This window comes from Symsagittifera roscoffensis, chromosome 8 (genome assembly GCF_963678635.1).
Source record: "Symsagittifera roscoffensis chromosome 8, txSymRosc1.1, whole genome shotgun sequence".
In the NCBI taxonomy this organism is placed as follows: domain Eukaryota; kingdom Metazoa; phylum Xenacoelomorpha; order Acoela; family Convolutidae; genus Symsagittifera; species Symsagittifera roscoffensis.
The window spans coordinates 54681213-54696014 of record NC_087069.1 but is presented as its reverse complement, the minus strand read 5'-3'; the positions used below and the strand labels follow the sequence as shown (position 1 = coordinate 54696014).

The following is a 14802-nucleotide window of genomic DNA, read 5'->3' as shown; positions in this document are numbered from 1 at the left end:
TCAGAAAATAGAAAAACAACAAGACTCCGAAATCAACCACGTAAAAACTATAAAATATTCATCCCCCAATCTAAAATTTTAAAGAAAGTGGAATTTCAAAAGTAATTTTAACATTATACTTCACTATCTTGAAACCTTCGAAACATTTTTCATTTACATTTTTCAAAATAACATGCTGACAAGTACGTAATAATTCTAGTTCAAAATAGACCAATAGGATTCATCCAATCCGTCACTTTCTCTAACTCAAACTAAGACCAATTAGACGAATCATATAGAACTCCAGGCACATCTATAACTATAACTTTACGACCTCCAGGTCAAAAATAAGCAAACCACTCCAACTTGACAACTAAAGTAAATATCACCATAATACCGTACCCCTCCCTTATCTAATAACCCAAAGATCAACAATATTTCCCCAACTCAGACCACGAATACCCCCAAAGCAAATTTGTTAACTTAGCCTAAAGTAACAAAATGAACATTTTAATTAGCCTAAAGTATAAAAATCTCACCATACCCCGGATCATTTGACAAACAAAAATAAAGAAAAAGACGACCTCCCAATCACCATGAAAAATGCCCCCAACAATTTTTTACAAAACTCAACCCACTTGTCAAAAAACTAATAAATAATCCGACCACACTAGAAAATCGCCTCAAACAGCAAAAAATATTCGACCAAGAGATCATTTCTTAAATGCTCTTCTCTCAATCAGTTACTCAAATACTCATAAATCTTAAACATTTTTTTACAATATTTGAAACCTTTATAATATTTCTTTTTGATATACTTGAATCTTTTCTAATAATCCTAATCATTTTTTGTAACATTTTTTTAATTTTCTACACTCTACTCGAACTATTCCTCCAACTTTCCAAAACCCTTGATTATATCCACAGGTACGATTCATATAACTTGTCTAAATGATACGAACAATTTTCAGTAGAACTGATATTTTTTTATTGTTTGTAATTTTTATAGCATTCTTATCATCCCTCATTTTGACCATCTGTAAATGCATAAAGAAAGCAATCCTCACATTTGCCCTGGCAACAATCCTTCTAATTCTTTTTTTGGAAGAATATTATAATAAACACAAAATTTCTCACTAAAGTAATAATTCAAAAAACTATCAAAAATTGCTACCCAACAGTCACAAAGTCAGTCTTCACCGACATCATCCCAAGATAACCAAACACCACCTTCAATTACTCAAAATCCTCAAACATCTACACGAATTTCTTTTCAAGACAATCCATACACTTTTGAAGAACGACATGCTCGTTTATCAGAACCACTAGAACCAGTTCAACGACAAGCACCTCTAAGCGAACCAACATATAACCTATACCCAACACTACCACAAGAACTAAGTAGATTAAGAAATCCTAGTCACAACCAAAATACAGTCGAAATAAATAGACAAATTATACATCCTCGACGAAACAGAAATTTTCAAACTCCCCGAGTTCATTTTGATATACCTCAATCCCCATCACTAAACACTCCAGAAAACCCCATTGGTATATTACCAGAAACCCCTACGCTTCTTTCACAACGTAGCACCTCAAGCCTACCATCAGATTACTTAGGTTCAACACCAACATCTGAGCAAATACGTGAAAATCCTTTCAACCCCACAAACCAAACATCACGATTTCCATATTGGACTACACATTCATTTACACAAGGTGAACCAAATTTAGTCAATGACCCCATAGATATTTCTACGGATACAACAACATCCTCATCATTACCAGAAACATTATCACTACCATCAACACCATCAATAAGCCAGATTTCACCACCACCTTTTAACTTAAATTTTCCAAATAATCTCGACGCCAGATATCGAGAACAATCATCAACAAATATCCCTTTAAGACTAGATTGGAATACATTTACAGCACCTCCATCATTATTTGGACAACATCAAGAAAGTAACCGCCTCCATAACTGGGCACTTAATAGATTACAATATCGCCAAGATATTCACAACGATATCCGTGATCACAATATTCAAATACTCCAACAAAACAGTTTACAATTAAAGTTTGAAATCACAGTTAAGTTAAATAATATTACCCAACATCCCTACCCATTAAATCCACCTAACATAACAGCTCAATCACTACCACCACCGTTTATAACTACTGAAGTAATATACAAATACGACAGATATACCAAAAACACAATTGGCTACATTACATTCTATAATCCATACTCAGGATTATCATACACATGTATATTCTAAAATTATTAATTTTTCCCCAACTCCTTTTTCTAGTAATCTCAAATCAAAACATAAACCCTTCTCCTCGTACAGGACCACAAGATTTATTAGTAACACATTACGATTGTGAAGAAAATGAACAAAAAACACTACACAAATATGCAATAAATCAAGTATCACAATGTGAAACAGAACCACAAGCTATAGAAACCACAGATGTAATAGCAACACTCTATTCAAAAGCCCGAGCAACAACAGTTACAGGTTATAAATTCACAGCAACATTTTCCGAAAAGAAAGTACATTGTTCACAAGTCTCGAACGGAAACAAAAACCGACTTGACCATGAATCATTCTATCAGAGTAATATAGAACGTCTTTTACATCTCAATCCCGACGATTGTAAAAATGAATTACTTAGACTAAACATCACACAAAATAAAAACTCCGCAAGAAAGTTAGTTAATTTTCAAGTTTTTTCAGACTCTGTACATCAATCACAACTTGAAAGACACCAAGGACATATAAAACTAGACGAAAAATACCCATATAACGGCGCACACGGACGATTAACCTATGACCTACACGATAAACATTGGATACCACACATTGGTATAAATAACCCATCAAACTGCAAAGCAGACACAAAAAATAAAGGATACCAAGAAATAATGTTTTTCGATTGGAAAATACAACTCGAAAAAATACAACTAACACGAGATTTATCAGATAACACAATGATCTATCAAGGAATCCGATTACCTTGTAAAAATGATCAAGGTTATTGCGACCCTACAACGAGAACACAAGCAACCATTGTTTGGTTCCCCGAAGATACATGTACAACATTTCAAGTAGCAAAAATACACGCTCGTATGATAAAATTTCACGAAAAATATTTTATACAATCAATTCCATATGAACAAGTCCATCCATCACGAAAACTAAGTTCTAATTTTAGAAACATAGACAATATAGAAAATAAATTGACACGTTTTCAAATATATCAAGAAACAGAACTTGCATGTAAATACAGGAATCCACTTCACAGAACACAATACTCTGAAATATTAGTTGAATACGAAAAAGGATTCGACATGACCACTGGAAAAGTAAAAATCGACCCATATGCCACAGGTCATCCTCTAAACGAAGGAACATCCTATATACCAGTTAATTTTGAAAAAAGCAACGGACAACCTGGTGGACATCTAAAACCCCATGACACCAGAAGCACACGCTTACAAGAATTATCACTAATGAATACTACATATTTCGGTAATATCCACTATGATATTCATTTAGATATGAAACTAGATTATACAATTAGCCGAATTTTTCAAGAAATGTCACTCTCCGAATTAGAAACACTACACCAACTATGCGAATTAGAACGAACACAAATATTACAATCACTTGCACTAGCAGTATTAAAAATACCCTATGCAGGATACTTATTATCTGGAAATAGATCAAATTTTTTAGACTATGAAGGAAACATCTTATGGTTTTATACTTGTACTAAAAAAGTATCACCACTATACGTTTTTGAAGATAAACGATGTTATAAAAGAATCCCTATCTTTTATAAGAATAAAGTACATTTCGTGGATACACTTTCACGAAGAACCTATTTCTGGGATACCGCAGTCCCATGTGGATCAGAAAACAGCCACAATGTAGTACAACTAAACCCTGATGAAAATAAATATTATCTTCTCACCCCATATCCCACATTAATGCAATCACTCAAAAAATTTTCACCAGAAAGCATTCGCGCTATTGCTCGAAACCCAAATATAGACTTACAATCAATAGGAATCTATTCAAAATCAGATATTCAACATCACATTAGAACACAACAATTCCAAGAATTATTAACACAAATGGACACTATACAAAGACAATCAATAGACCAAAATTTACGCAAACTTGCAGAAACCGCAGGATTTGCCGATATCTACACGCAAGACTATAGCGGATATTTTAAAGACATTAAAGATTATATATATCTAAACGGTGAAAAATACCGTCCCCAAGATATATCACCAATTAACATTTTTAGCTTTGTTACACTCAAAAATGAGATCCTCGATTTTCTAGGATGGCTCTACTACATCTTAGAAAAATTGACTATTTTATACGCAATGTTTAACTTTATTGGATTTCTTTTCTCACTTTTAAAAGGAATCTACAACACATGTGCTATACACACACAAGTAAACAGACAAGCAAGCGTAGCACGCATACTCTTTGCAGGATTTTTTGGAATCTTTTCTACATCTATAAACAAAATTCTTTTAGACGCACAAATAAAAGAATATAACACAAAAATAGCAACACGACAAAATACATACGACGAAGAACATAACAATGTAGACATAACGCCAACGGCACCACAATTACCACCCCTACCAAATAACCATCCACTATCCCTAGTCCCACGAAATTTTCGAAATCTAGCCATCACACATAATCCAAATTTTCGACTCACCACATCACAAAGTCCCATCCAACATATAATGACACACCAGTCACAAGATCAAAATACTTATGAACAAATTATTGAACAACCCCATACCACCGCTTTTCAGTCTCAAAATAATCATTTTTTTAGCCCACGATGAGCCGCCAACTTGGATCACTACATCGATCAAATTCCCACCCAACCAATCTTACCTCTCCAATCCCCATAATACCACTTTTTGCTTTTCCGCCACCCGATTATCCATCTAGTAATGTAACATCAGGCATGAATTCCGACACTAATTCACACATCTCAGTTTTATATTCCATCTCACAACTCAATAACCCGAATATTGAAACCCCCGATGAATTTGCCGACTCAGAACCATCCCCATCCAATAATTTTCATAACTCTTCTAATTTTTCTCAACCCCCTTTTCAACCCATATTATCCAATAACCCTGACCCAATCACCCCCACACCCTCTTATGCTTCCCAAGTTACCCCAACCTACTCCTCATACCATTCTGACCAATCATCTCATTCTCCAGACACCCCCCGAATCTCCCCAGAGCTAGATAATTTTATCACCCTCCAACAACAACCCTACCACCTTAATACCCCAACCATAAACCAAATCTCCTCCACAATAAATTCATCCAACCCCCCTACCCCTACACCCTCTTCAAATTATACTGAATCATTAGCACCATCATCCACATCAACTGAATCTTCACTCAACACTAATAGAGCTTACCGCACTTTTAAAAGAAAGTTCCCCAACCATCCTTTCCCAACAAAACCAGGAACAGCCCGTGAATACATCAACCACCCCAAGCATACTAACACAAAAGAATTTTTAGCCATCACCTTACCCTCATTTCCACAATACACCTTAAACACCCCCCACGACACTAACGAAACACGCAACTTTGTAGATGAATACGTTTTGATGCCCACTCTCTCTTGGACCTCATATTATCATTTCACTAACCCTCTTTGCTTACCTTTATCTAACACTCACATCGATATAGAACGAAATAAGGACATGCTATATCAACTCACTACACCACTAACCGCTAGACAATTTACTTACGTTGGATATAAAAAATCACTAAAAACACACACTGCACCTAGAGCTAACGAATATACACTCGAATACTATGATCACAACATCATCAGAGCTAACCAAGATCAATTCTTAGACGAGGATCGCTTCGCTAATCCACAAATTACCGAGAAATTTTTCATCAAGACACCATATATATTTACACTAAACATCTTCGACCGAAAGTTTGATCACATTATTTCAGAAGCACTAACAGACACACAAGCATACGAAAGTTTTAAAGAACGCTTCCAAATGTTTTCACTAACCTTTCATTTCCTTGCACCACACGAAAGAGATTTACACTGCTCACACGATATTATGTTGCGCACTAAACAAACCCACACATATAGTTATTATCGCTTCATCCAAAATCACTTTGACCTACACACACCCTCTAGACAACCACACCATCGCTTTCAATTCCTTAATTCCAAATACACTTCACCATTTTTCCTAAATTTCACATATTGCATTAAAGATACTAACCTTCATGGTACTCTTCGCAATTATGATCCCATAACCCAAATGTACATCTTCTGTCCCATCACCAAGACCTTCAACGCCGAAGAATCCCGACCCTTCCTTATCCCGCACGAGTTTGTACAACCTATAGAAATCCCAATTTTAGAATTCATCCACAACACTAAATTCAATCACAAATTATATAATCTAATCCAAAACACACCTTATGAGTTTGCAGTTGGCACTGAAGAACTAACCACTATCAAGGCACTTCAATTGCTTTGGCCACTGCTTCAAACTAAAAATATCATCCGCATCTTAGCTAAACTACTAACAACTTCCGATCTCATCCACGACATCTTCCCCCATGGTTTTTTCCCCGACGACTAACAGGTAAGTATGAATTAAATGAATATTACTAACTAATTAAAATATTAAAAAACTCACCATACTTTATCCATGTTTTCTTTAGATTTTTAGCCTTCATCCGACAATCACCTACAAAAACCACAAAAGACAAATAAAAATCGCAAATTTCATCAAACAGATTTCAGAAATTCTATTAATCTCTTACACTTATAAATTTATAAATTTAATACCATTGCAGTAAATTCATTTCTAAAATTTTTCCCACAAGCAGTAAATCTAATTATGATGAAAATTTGTAACTTAAAATTCCCCCATAACTAGCAGTAAATTTCCAAATTCTATGCAGTAAATTAATAAAATGCAAATGCAGTACTAACCTTTTGATATTTTCATTCATTCGCACAGAAATTCTATCCACACTCGCACAGCTCGCCCACGAAGAATTGTTTAAAATAATGAATTTCAGTTTCAAGTTTTCACACTCAACAACTCTAACATATAATAACATGTTTCAAACCTTCCTTTAACCCGGTTGGAAAGGAATCATATACTAAACAAAACTAACCAACGCAGCTTACTAAATACCACAAATCATAGAATAACAGCATGACTAAGAAAAGGAAACCAACGGTACCCAAACCGGATTAACCCAGTTTAAAACTGGATAATTTATTCTTTTGAAGACTATTATAAAGTCTAAAAAAGAAATAATAAAACACAAAAAAGTCGAAAGACAAACCCATACCACGAACAATTTGCTTTTTGGAAAAAGGACATAACCAACAAGACATAAGAAAGACCACAACAAACCCAACATAAAACGTTGTCACATAACAGGACCCCTCATAAAAACCGCATGAAATCATACTCCCACTCCTGGCCTAACCCACCAGGAAGGACGTCCTGAGCATGCTCTATAGCCGGCCTAACCCACCGTGCTACATCCACGCTTTGTGACCACACCTCTATTTTTAATAAGAGCTACTCAAGTGTGAGTAACTCTTCAAAATAACCGAACTAAAACAAAAAGCTTTTGTGAAAACAACTAACTAAAATCATAATTAAAAAATATTAAACTAATAAATGTTTTATAAAATGTAAATTACATTATGCAATACATAGATCAGAATACAACACCAAGGACGAACATCTAAAGATCCCACTACACTCGAGAGAGAATGACCAACCACAATCGATATGCCACTCACAATCACAACTCAAAGGATTTAGAGTACGACTTGACTTCGCAGAAAAGGACTTCATTGAACTAGACCAATGACCACCTCGATGTTCAAGTATACGTACAGATCCGAGTAACCAGGCATCCCCTCCACGCACAATCTCCACGCCATTCCCAAACTAGATCAGACACAAAAAAAGTTCTCCACGCAGAACAGAAAAACCTGACATAGCAAACCATTCTGAAATCAGATTTGAGTTTGTTGCAAAGACTCAGTCGTTGTCACTAGAAGACACAACGTCTTATGTCTCTAACTCCAGCTTCCTGGAACTTCTTTAACAAAAAGGAAACAGAAGAAATAAGATGTTCGCCAAACACCAACGTCCATCATCCATCCTTCGAATTGCAGAAGAACTATTCTAAAAAACTCTGTAAAACCCGGATGGGTGGAACCTGATCTAAACTACATTTTATGATTGGATAATTTAGATATTTTACCAATGTAAAGTATTTAATATTAACCAATCATGATCCATCTAACTAACAACCCACTTATTTGTAAGTGCTGAAGTTACTTGTAATTTCAGCACCAGAGAGATTTGAATTTAACTTAGAAATTAGTTGGACTCTCCCGAGCACTTCAGCAGCCGCAATAAACCAGTATACCCTAGATCTATTGAGCCTAGCAGAGACTAGTTAAACAACCTGAGACTAGATAGTATAAGAGTAAGATTAGGATCGGTATTAGACTAAGAAGTTGCACGAATCTATCCGGCCGAAAATAAGATAGCGTGACGAGCAGACGGTGTACCCTATCCGAAATTACTCTATGAGTTAACCAACTCGGACCTAACTCAAGTTGAAGGTTAATTAACTTCGTTCAGATTCGTTGATCGAAAAGATGTTGCCAACAATTTGTCAATTAACTACATGCATACAGGGGCGCAAATATATACTTTTTTTTAAGGTGAAGATGGCGCGCCGAAAAAACGCGATTTTTTGGTTAAAATTTTTCAAAAAGTGCCTAAAAACGACTTTTTCGATCTGTTTTTTTGTTCAAAATTTTGCCTGCAGCGCAAAAAATTTGGCCGAAACAGGGACTGTTTACTGCTATGGGACAGCTTGAAATATTAAATTGGTTGACTTAAAAAAAGATCGACAAAAATTTCGAAATTTTTTTGAAAATCTGCCTCCCCTCGAGAAAATCCTAGATCCGCCCCTGCATGTATAACTTAACTTGTGTTATGTTCGCGCTAAACTCTTATGACTCCAGTTTTAGGGCTTTATCCGTCAGTTCTTATGAAATTCTGATGTATTTTAGGTTATCCGGCACGAACAACGCCGAATAGTCCTCTTTCAAATTTTGCAGCCCCCCCCCACCCCGCCTCCATTTGCTGATGTTCTTCTTCGGTGGGTACTTACGAAACTGCGGTGTATCTCGTGCCAACCAAGCTGGTCCAGACAGGACTTGACGACAGCCGAGTTGGTCCTGGCACTCGTAGTGTCCACACACACCAGCGGTCGACTGCCCACCCGCTGGAGCCTAGCGGAACAACAGGGATCAGTGGCGTGTGAAATTCGAATCTTCGATTTTTAGTCTAGATTAGTTTTTAATTTCAACCACAGAGTATTAAAGATTTTTGACGACGGACAGGCTTTTATTTTTTGTATACCTGTTCTTTTTTGCACAGAAGATGAAGTATATCACTAATGAGTTTAGTCGAAAGATTTATATATTTGTATTTGTAGTTTATTGCTTCAACCTGATTGGTTCAAATTGATTGTATAAAAAAAATCAGTACTCCTCAGAAATCTTCTGTTTTAATTCTTACTTGGCGTCGAAGTCAGGAGAACGCGTTTCCTCGTCCAATTCTTCCTTGTATTGTTTCAGCAGACTGAAAGCCTCTCCCCCAAATGACCCCCTGCTGTCTCTGTATTTGTTGTCTCTTCCCCCTCTCCGTTTCTTCTGACCAGACAAAGTGTTATCGTCGCTCCAATCCACCGATCCAGAATTTCCCATGATATAAATAAACTAATTGATTTGCCAGTTGTAAATAAAAATATTTCCTAAGATGAAAAATTTGGTCAATAAAAATGGATTTCAATAATGAATTTTGAAGAAAAAGATTGGAATGAAAAGAAAATTGGCAGAGTTTTGTGTACGAGATCAAGGTTCACGTAGCTCATTACTCAATTTCTCCTGTAGTTAAAAACTAATTTTGAATAACTATTCATTATTATTCAAAAAAATTTTATGCAGCTTATGCAGCCTATCATCCCAGGTAAATAACATTTAGTTATTTGATTAGAAAAATACAACTACATTTTTTCTAGAAACGGTTAATTTTTCCAATAAAGAGGTTTAGCATGCCTTGCACTAAATCCAAACTAGCAATGTTTTTAATGTTTACTAAAACGTGAGTTTCATTCTTGCAGCAGACTAAATATGGTTTTACGCTGTGTTTTTGGTGTGAGCTCAAATTAGCTGATAAATCAGTTTTATCTTTGTCATCAAAAACAAAACTAAATGAAGCTAGATGTATCAAACTGTGTTATAAGTTTTCACTCATCTTTTTTTGGTGTGTACTTTTTGATAACTTATGTTTAACCATGCTGCTCTTGCGTCATATGAACAAAACGATGAGTTCGATGTAAAATTATTTGAGAGATATTAACAAAAAAAAACGTTCATCTTTTTTAAAATCGACTTACTATTTACTAACCTGGTGATAAATTTACGTTTTTAGCGCAACAAATAGTCTCCGATGTTAAAAGTCTCTGATTTTAAAAAGACATTCCAACCTCAGGTGTGCGGAAGAAGTTTTGACTAGAATGGTTGCATAGACGGACAGAGCTCAGCCCAAAATCAAGGTGCGAAAATAGACCTTGATTCAAAAACAAGTTACTTTTTCATTTTTTGAGCGGTTACACTGCGCGGTTTACAAAAGACGAATATGCAGCACTGCCTACGTAGACGATAGACACAAAAAAAACAAAGAAAGAAAGAAAGAAAGAAAGAAAAATTTTTTTTATTTTATTTCTCCAAAAATGAATTTGTAACATCAATCAATTTAAAAACATACACAAATTGGAGAGCATAGATAACAGACAAGCGTTTCTAATGAGAATCTATCCATGTCTGGTTTGTAAACAATAAATAAATTATCAATAGAAGAGGAAAAAAATCTAAATTAACTTTTCCTAATTTAGGAAAAAAACTTTGTACGCAACTTGAGTATATTATTCATATTTTCAAAAAAAATTATCGCTTTTTTTCTGTGTTTTTATCGAAAAAACTAAAATTATAAAAAAAAAACGCGATTTCTTGATAACTACGAAGAGTTGGAACGTCATAATTTGTGCCCCAATTTGCAGCTCTGAACCACGGCCTGGTACAAGTTAACCCTGGATTTTGATAATTAGGAGAGTGAAAAAAAATCATGCAACTAAGTTGTAGTTTCGAAAAAAATTAACCAAAAATTGATTTTTTTCCTACAATGTTCAAAAAATTAATTTTTTGGTGAAAGGAAAGCACTTGTTTTGGACGCAATGACTGAAAATCAACTGGCAAAATCCTATTTTTTTGAAGATTGTTGAGGAGTTTTGTTCCCCGATAAGTTAGAGAGTGTTTTTCCAACTGGATAATTTTTTTTTAGTTTAAAAATCTTTTTTTTTCAGTTAGTTTTTCTAAGAGAATTACTGAAAGAGAACAGCTCATTAGGAAAAACTTCTGAATGAAGATTTGATAGCGATCTCAGTAAAGTTTCAACAATCTGTATATGAACAGTTTGTGTACTGTCAACGTTTTTTGTTTTGAAAGTATATCAGAAACGTTTTCGTAACTTTATCGAAAAAAAAAAATCAATCGAATTATCCTTTTCTATAAAAAAAAGCGCTCTTGCAACCATTCACTATGATTTTTTGATGGATATCAGACCTTACCTTTGATTCATAATAATTAAACATATCAGAGCTAGGCACGTAATGCCTTATCTTAGCAATTATTCAACACGTAGCTAGTTTCTCAAAAAATCAATGTGAAAAGAGAATATTTACTCGTTATCAATGTTTAATCCTAATTATTTCTAATTTACTTCGCAGCTCCAATATGTCTTCGTAGCTAGTTTCTCAAAAATCAAAGTGAAAAGAGAATCTTTACTTGTTATCAAGTTTTAATCCTAATTATTTCCAATATACTTCGCATTCCTAAATTAGCACTTTCAGACAAAATAGTGTCATTAGAAGCGCTTTTCCTCGTAAAAATATTTTGTTTAGTTTTTTCATTTTAAGTTAAAATCTATTTGCAGCTGTGATATTGCTATGCTACGAGTAGGTAAGAGCAAAAGAAAATAATTGACACCATTTAATTCTGTCTTGTTGAATTGCTTAGTTTGTTAGAGATCACGTTCATGTGTCTTCTACGATCGCAACCGTCCAAATGACTGTTACGTTTGGCCTGCATGGATGGCCTTGAATAATACTAACAATACATAACAGAATGTTAATAACACTTTATCCAAGGTTACTGTGCAACAGTACTACACGGTACCACATTCCCCTGAGGACAACAAAATTTTATATAAAACCTTATAAAATTTTATAAATAGTATATAAATCTCAGTTTACTAAATTGTTTTCATTTTAGCTTAGTTTTCCTTGCTTGTTTTATTCATCACTTCCGCTTTGTTTTTTGCAGCGTTCCACGATCCCGACTCATCCAACGATGTAGCTCCGAATTTCCTTTTGAACAAATGTCTCTCTAGTAAGTCAAACGTGTTGTTCTCCAATGTTGTTTCTTTGTTATTGATGTTCAACTTTGTAGGCCTCAAGTGCTGCCAAATTTAGCTCTGTTACATCGTCGTCACAACTAATCAACTTTACTGAGTGTGATACCGGGCTGCCGTATCTCTTTGGACCCTGGTTCTTTGTTTGTCGACTGCTTCGTATGACTGTCGTTGTATCCTCTTCTTTGTCCGACTCGTCCGCAAATACTTCCGGGCCATTGACAACTGATTCCGCTGGTTGAGTCAATAGTTTTTCTGCTTCGTTTTGTACCCCTCGGGTCAAAACCTGGTTTGTGATTTCTTCCCATTCTTTTGTTGTCATATTGTTATTCTGGAATGTGTCCAGAATTTCCTTTTCACTAGTTTGCCGTGTGATCCTTTTACTCACTGGAGCTTCTTGCGGTGCAGACGACTCTATGTATACAGCTTCATTACTCGTATCCCGCTTCTTAGATTCTTTTGCTGTTTCACAGTTTTTGTTGTACGTGGCTCTTGCGTCTTGGTTTTTCCGGATCTTGCACTTTGGACCAGTGGTCCTGCCCTATTTGGCTTAACCTTTTTTCCTCCTAGATTTAGGCCCCCGTCCGTCTTTGGTTCTTTTGACGTAACTACGTTTGGCGAGTTTTGAAACTTGTCCATTAGTCGATTGTCTTCTATCTCCTGATCGGTTGGCCCCTGGTCTTTCGCATCATGTTATTCAGCCGACTCACTGTCTACGTCTTCATGATGTGATGCTGTCTTCTGTTGTTTTCTCCTAAGCTCTTCCCCCGTTGGGCTCCTCTTCTTCTCAGAGCTCTGAGCTTTGGGCTGTGTATGCAGTTTTGATCTCGCTATGTTGCTCTTTCGATATACTGCACCAGCAGCAGTTTTGATTGTTGACGGTGTCTCTGCCACTATTTTGTCTTTCAGCGGTATTGTTAGGGCCTTCCCACTCGTTCTTTGCTCATGTTTTCGGAGGAAGCTTCCTGACCAGCTATCATCCGCTGTAGTCTGCTTGTCTTCGATAAATCCTTTTTGCCATGAGTATAGGAGTTCCTTTCTCAGTTCGGGATTTATCGTGCTCGTTTCATCTACAATTCGTCGTAGTTCGCTATCTGAGATATCCCGTCTGGTGACATTCCATCTCGCATTGGCCTCTAGTAGCTGCTTTAGTTCTTTCGCCCTAGCTCTTTCTTTGGCCGCCGCAGTGTTGCGTAGAAACAGTGGGCTGACGTCCCGGCTATTCTGTCCTTTTCGGATAATTTTTACATTTTCCCTGGATTGATCGATGCATTTCTTCAACTGCGATGCTGTTAACGCCGATCTCTCCAAATGTTCTTTATCTAAGCGATCAGATTCCTTCAGAAATTTATCCCTTACAATTTTAAACTCAGTTTTAGGTAATCGACCAAAGTGCGCTTCAAACGGGGACAACTTTATTGTTTTCTGTTTATTCCATCTTAGGTCCCTAATTATTGTGCTCAAGCACAATTTAATAGATTGTACTTTTTCTTCGAGTAGCATTACTCCCAATCTTTGTTTAATGGTTTGTATCGTTCGTTCGACTACTCCACATCCTCGATGATCACCGACTGGACAGAATTTTTGAAGAATATTATTTTCAGTGCAAAATTTTTTCATTGATTTTCCTTTAAACCCTGAAAACTAATCCGTTTTAATCGATTCTGGTATTCCATGTGTGTCAGTGTAGATACGTAGAAATTTTATTGTTGATTTTCCCCCCGTAGATTTCGTAACTTTGACTGACGGAAATTTTGAGTATCTATCAATAGCAACTAACAAATATATCTTCTTTCCCTTATGCTCTTCAAGTGGACCCGCATAGTCTAATTGTAACTCTTGACCAGGCTGTGTCAACTGTGGAAGTGGTTTGGCCGAATTTTTTGGGATTATGTATTTAGCATTCTTACCATAACGAGTGCAACTTCTACACTCTTCGGCCATATTGACTATGTCTTTGTGCATGTGTGGCCACCATAAGTAATTGGAAGACTCCAACATCGCTTTTTGGCCAGGATAACCTTGATGAAGTCGCCGAAGCACCGCTTGTCTCAGCTTTTCAGGTACGGCTAAACGATTGTCCACCAGTAGGCAGTCATCAACTACCGACATCTGGTGCCACAGAGGATTGGTGTATGGACCCATTAGCTCGAATCCGTGTCTATCGTTCCGTTCCACCACTCGCCTGAG

At 36.0% G+C, this 14802-nt stretch overlaps 1 protein-coding gene across 1 annotated transcript in view; it reads right to left on the bottom strand.

The window, feature by feature from the left end:
* LOC134853191 (tubulin polyglutamylase ttll-11-like) overlaps positions 1-9850 on the bottom strand; it is a gene marked incomplete at its 3' end in the record, with an annotated part of 49653 nt that extends 39803 nt beyond the window's left edge. The window contains 2 exon segments of the mRNA XM_063869150.1: positions 9251-9371; positions 9661-9850. Of these exon segments, the coding sequence (XP_063725220.1) occupies positions 9251-9371; positions 9661-9848 (309 nt within the window).
* Positions 9851-14802: the final 4952 nt, after the last annotated feature.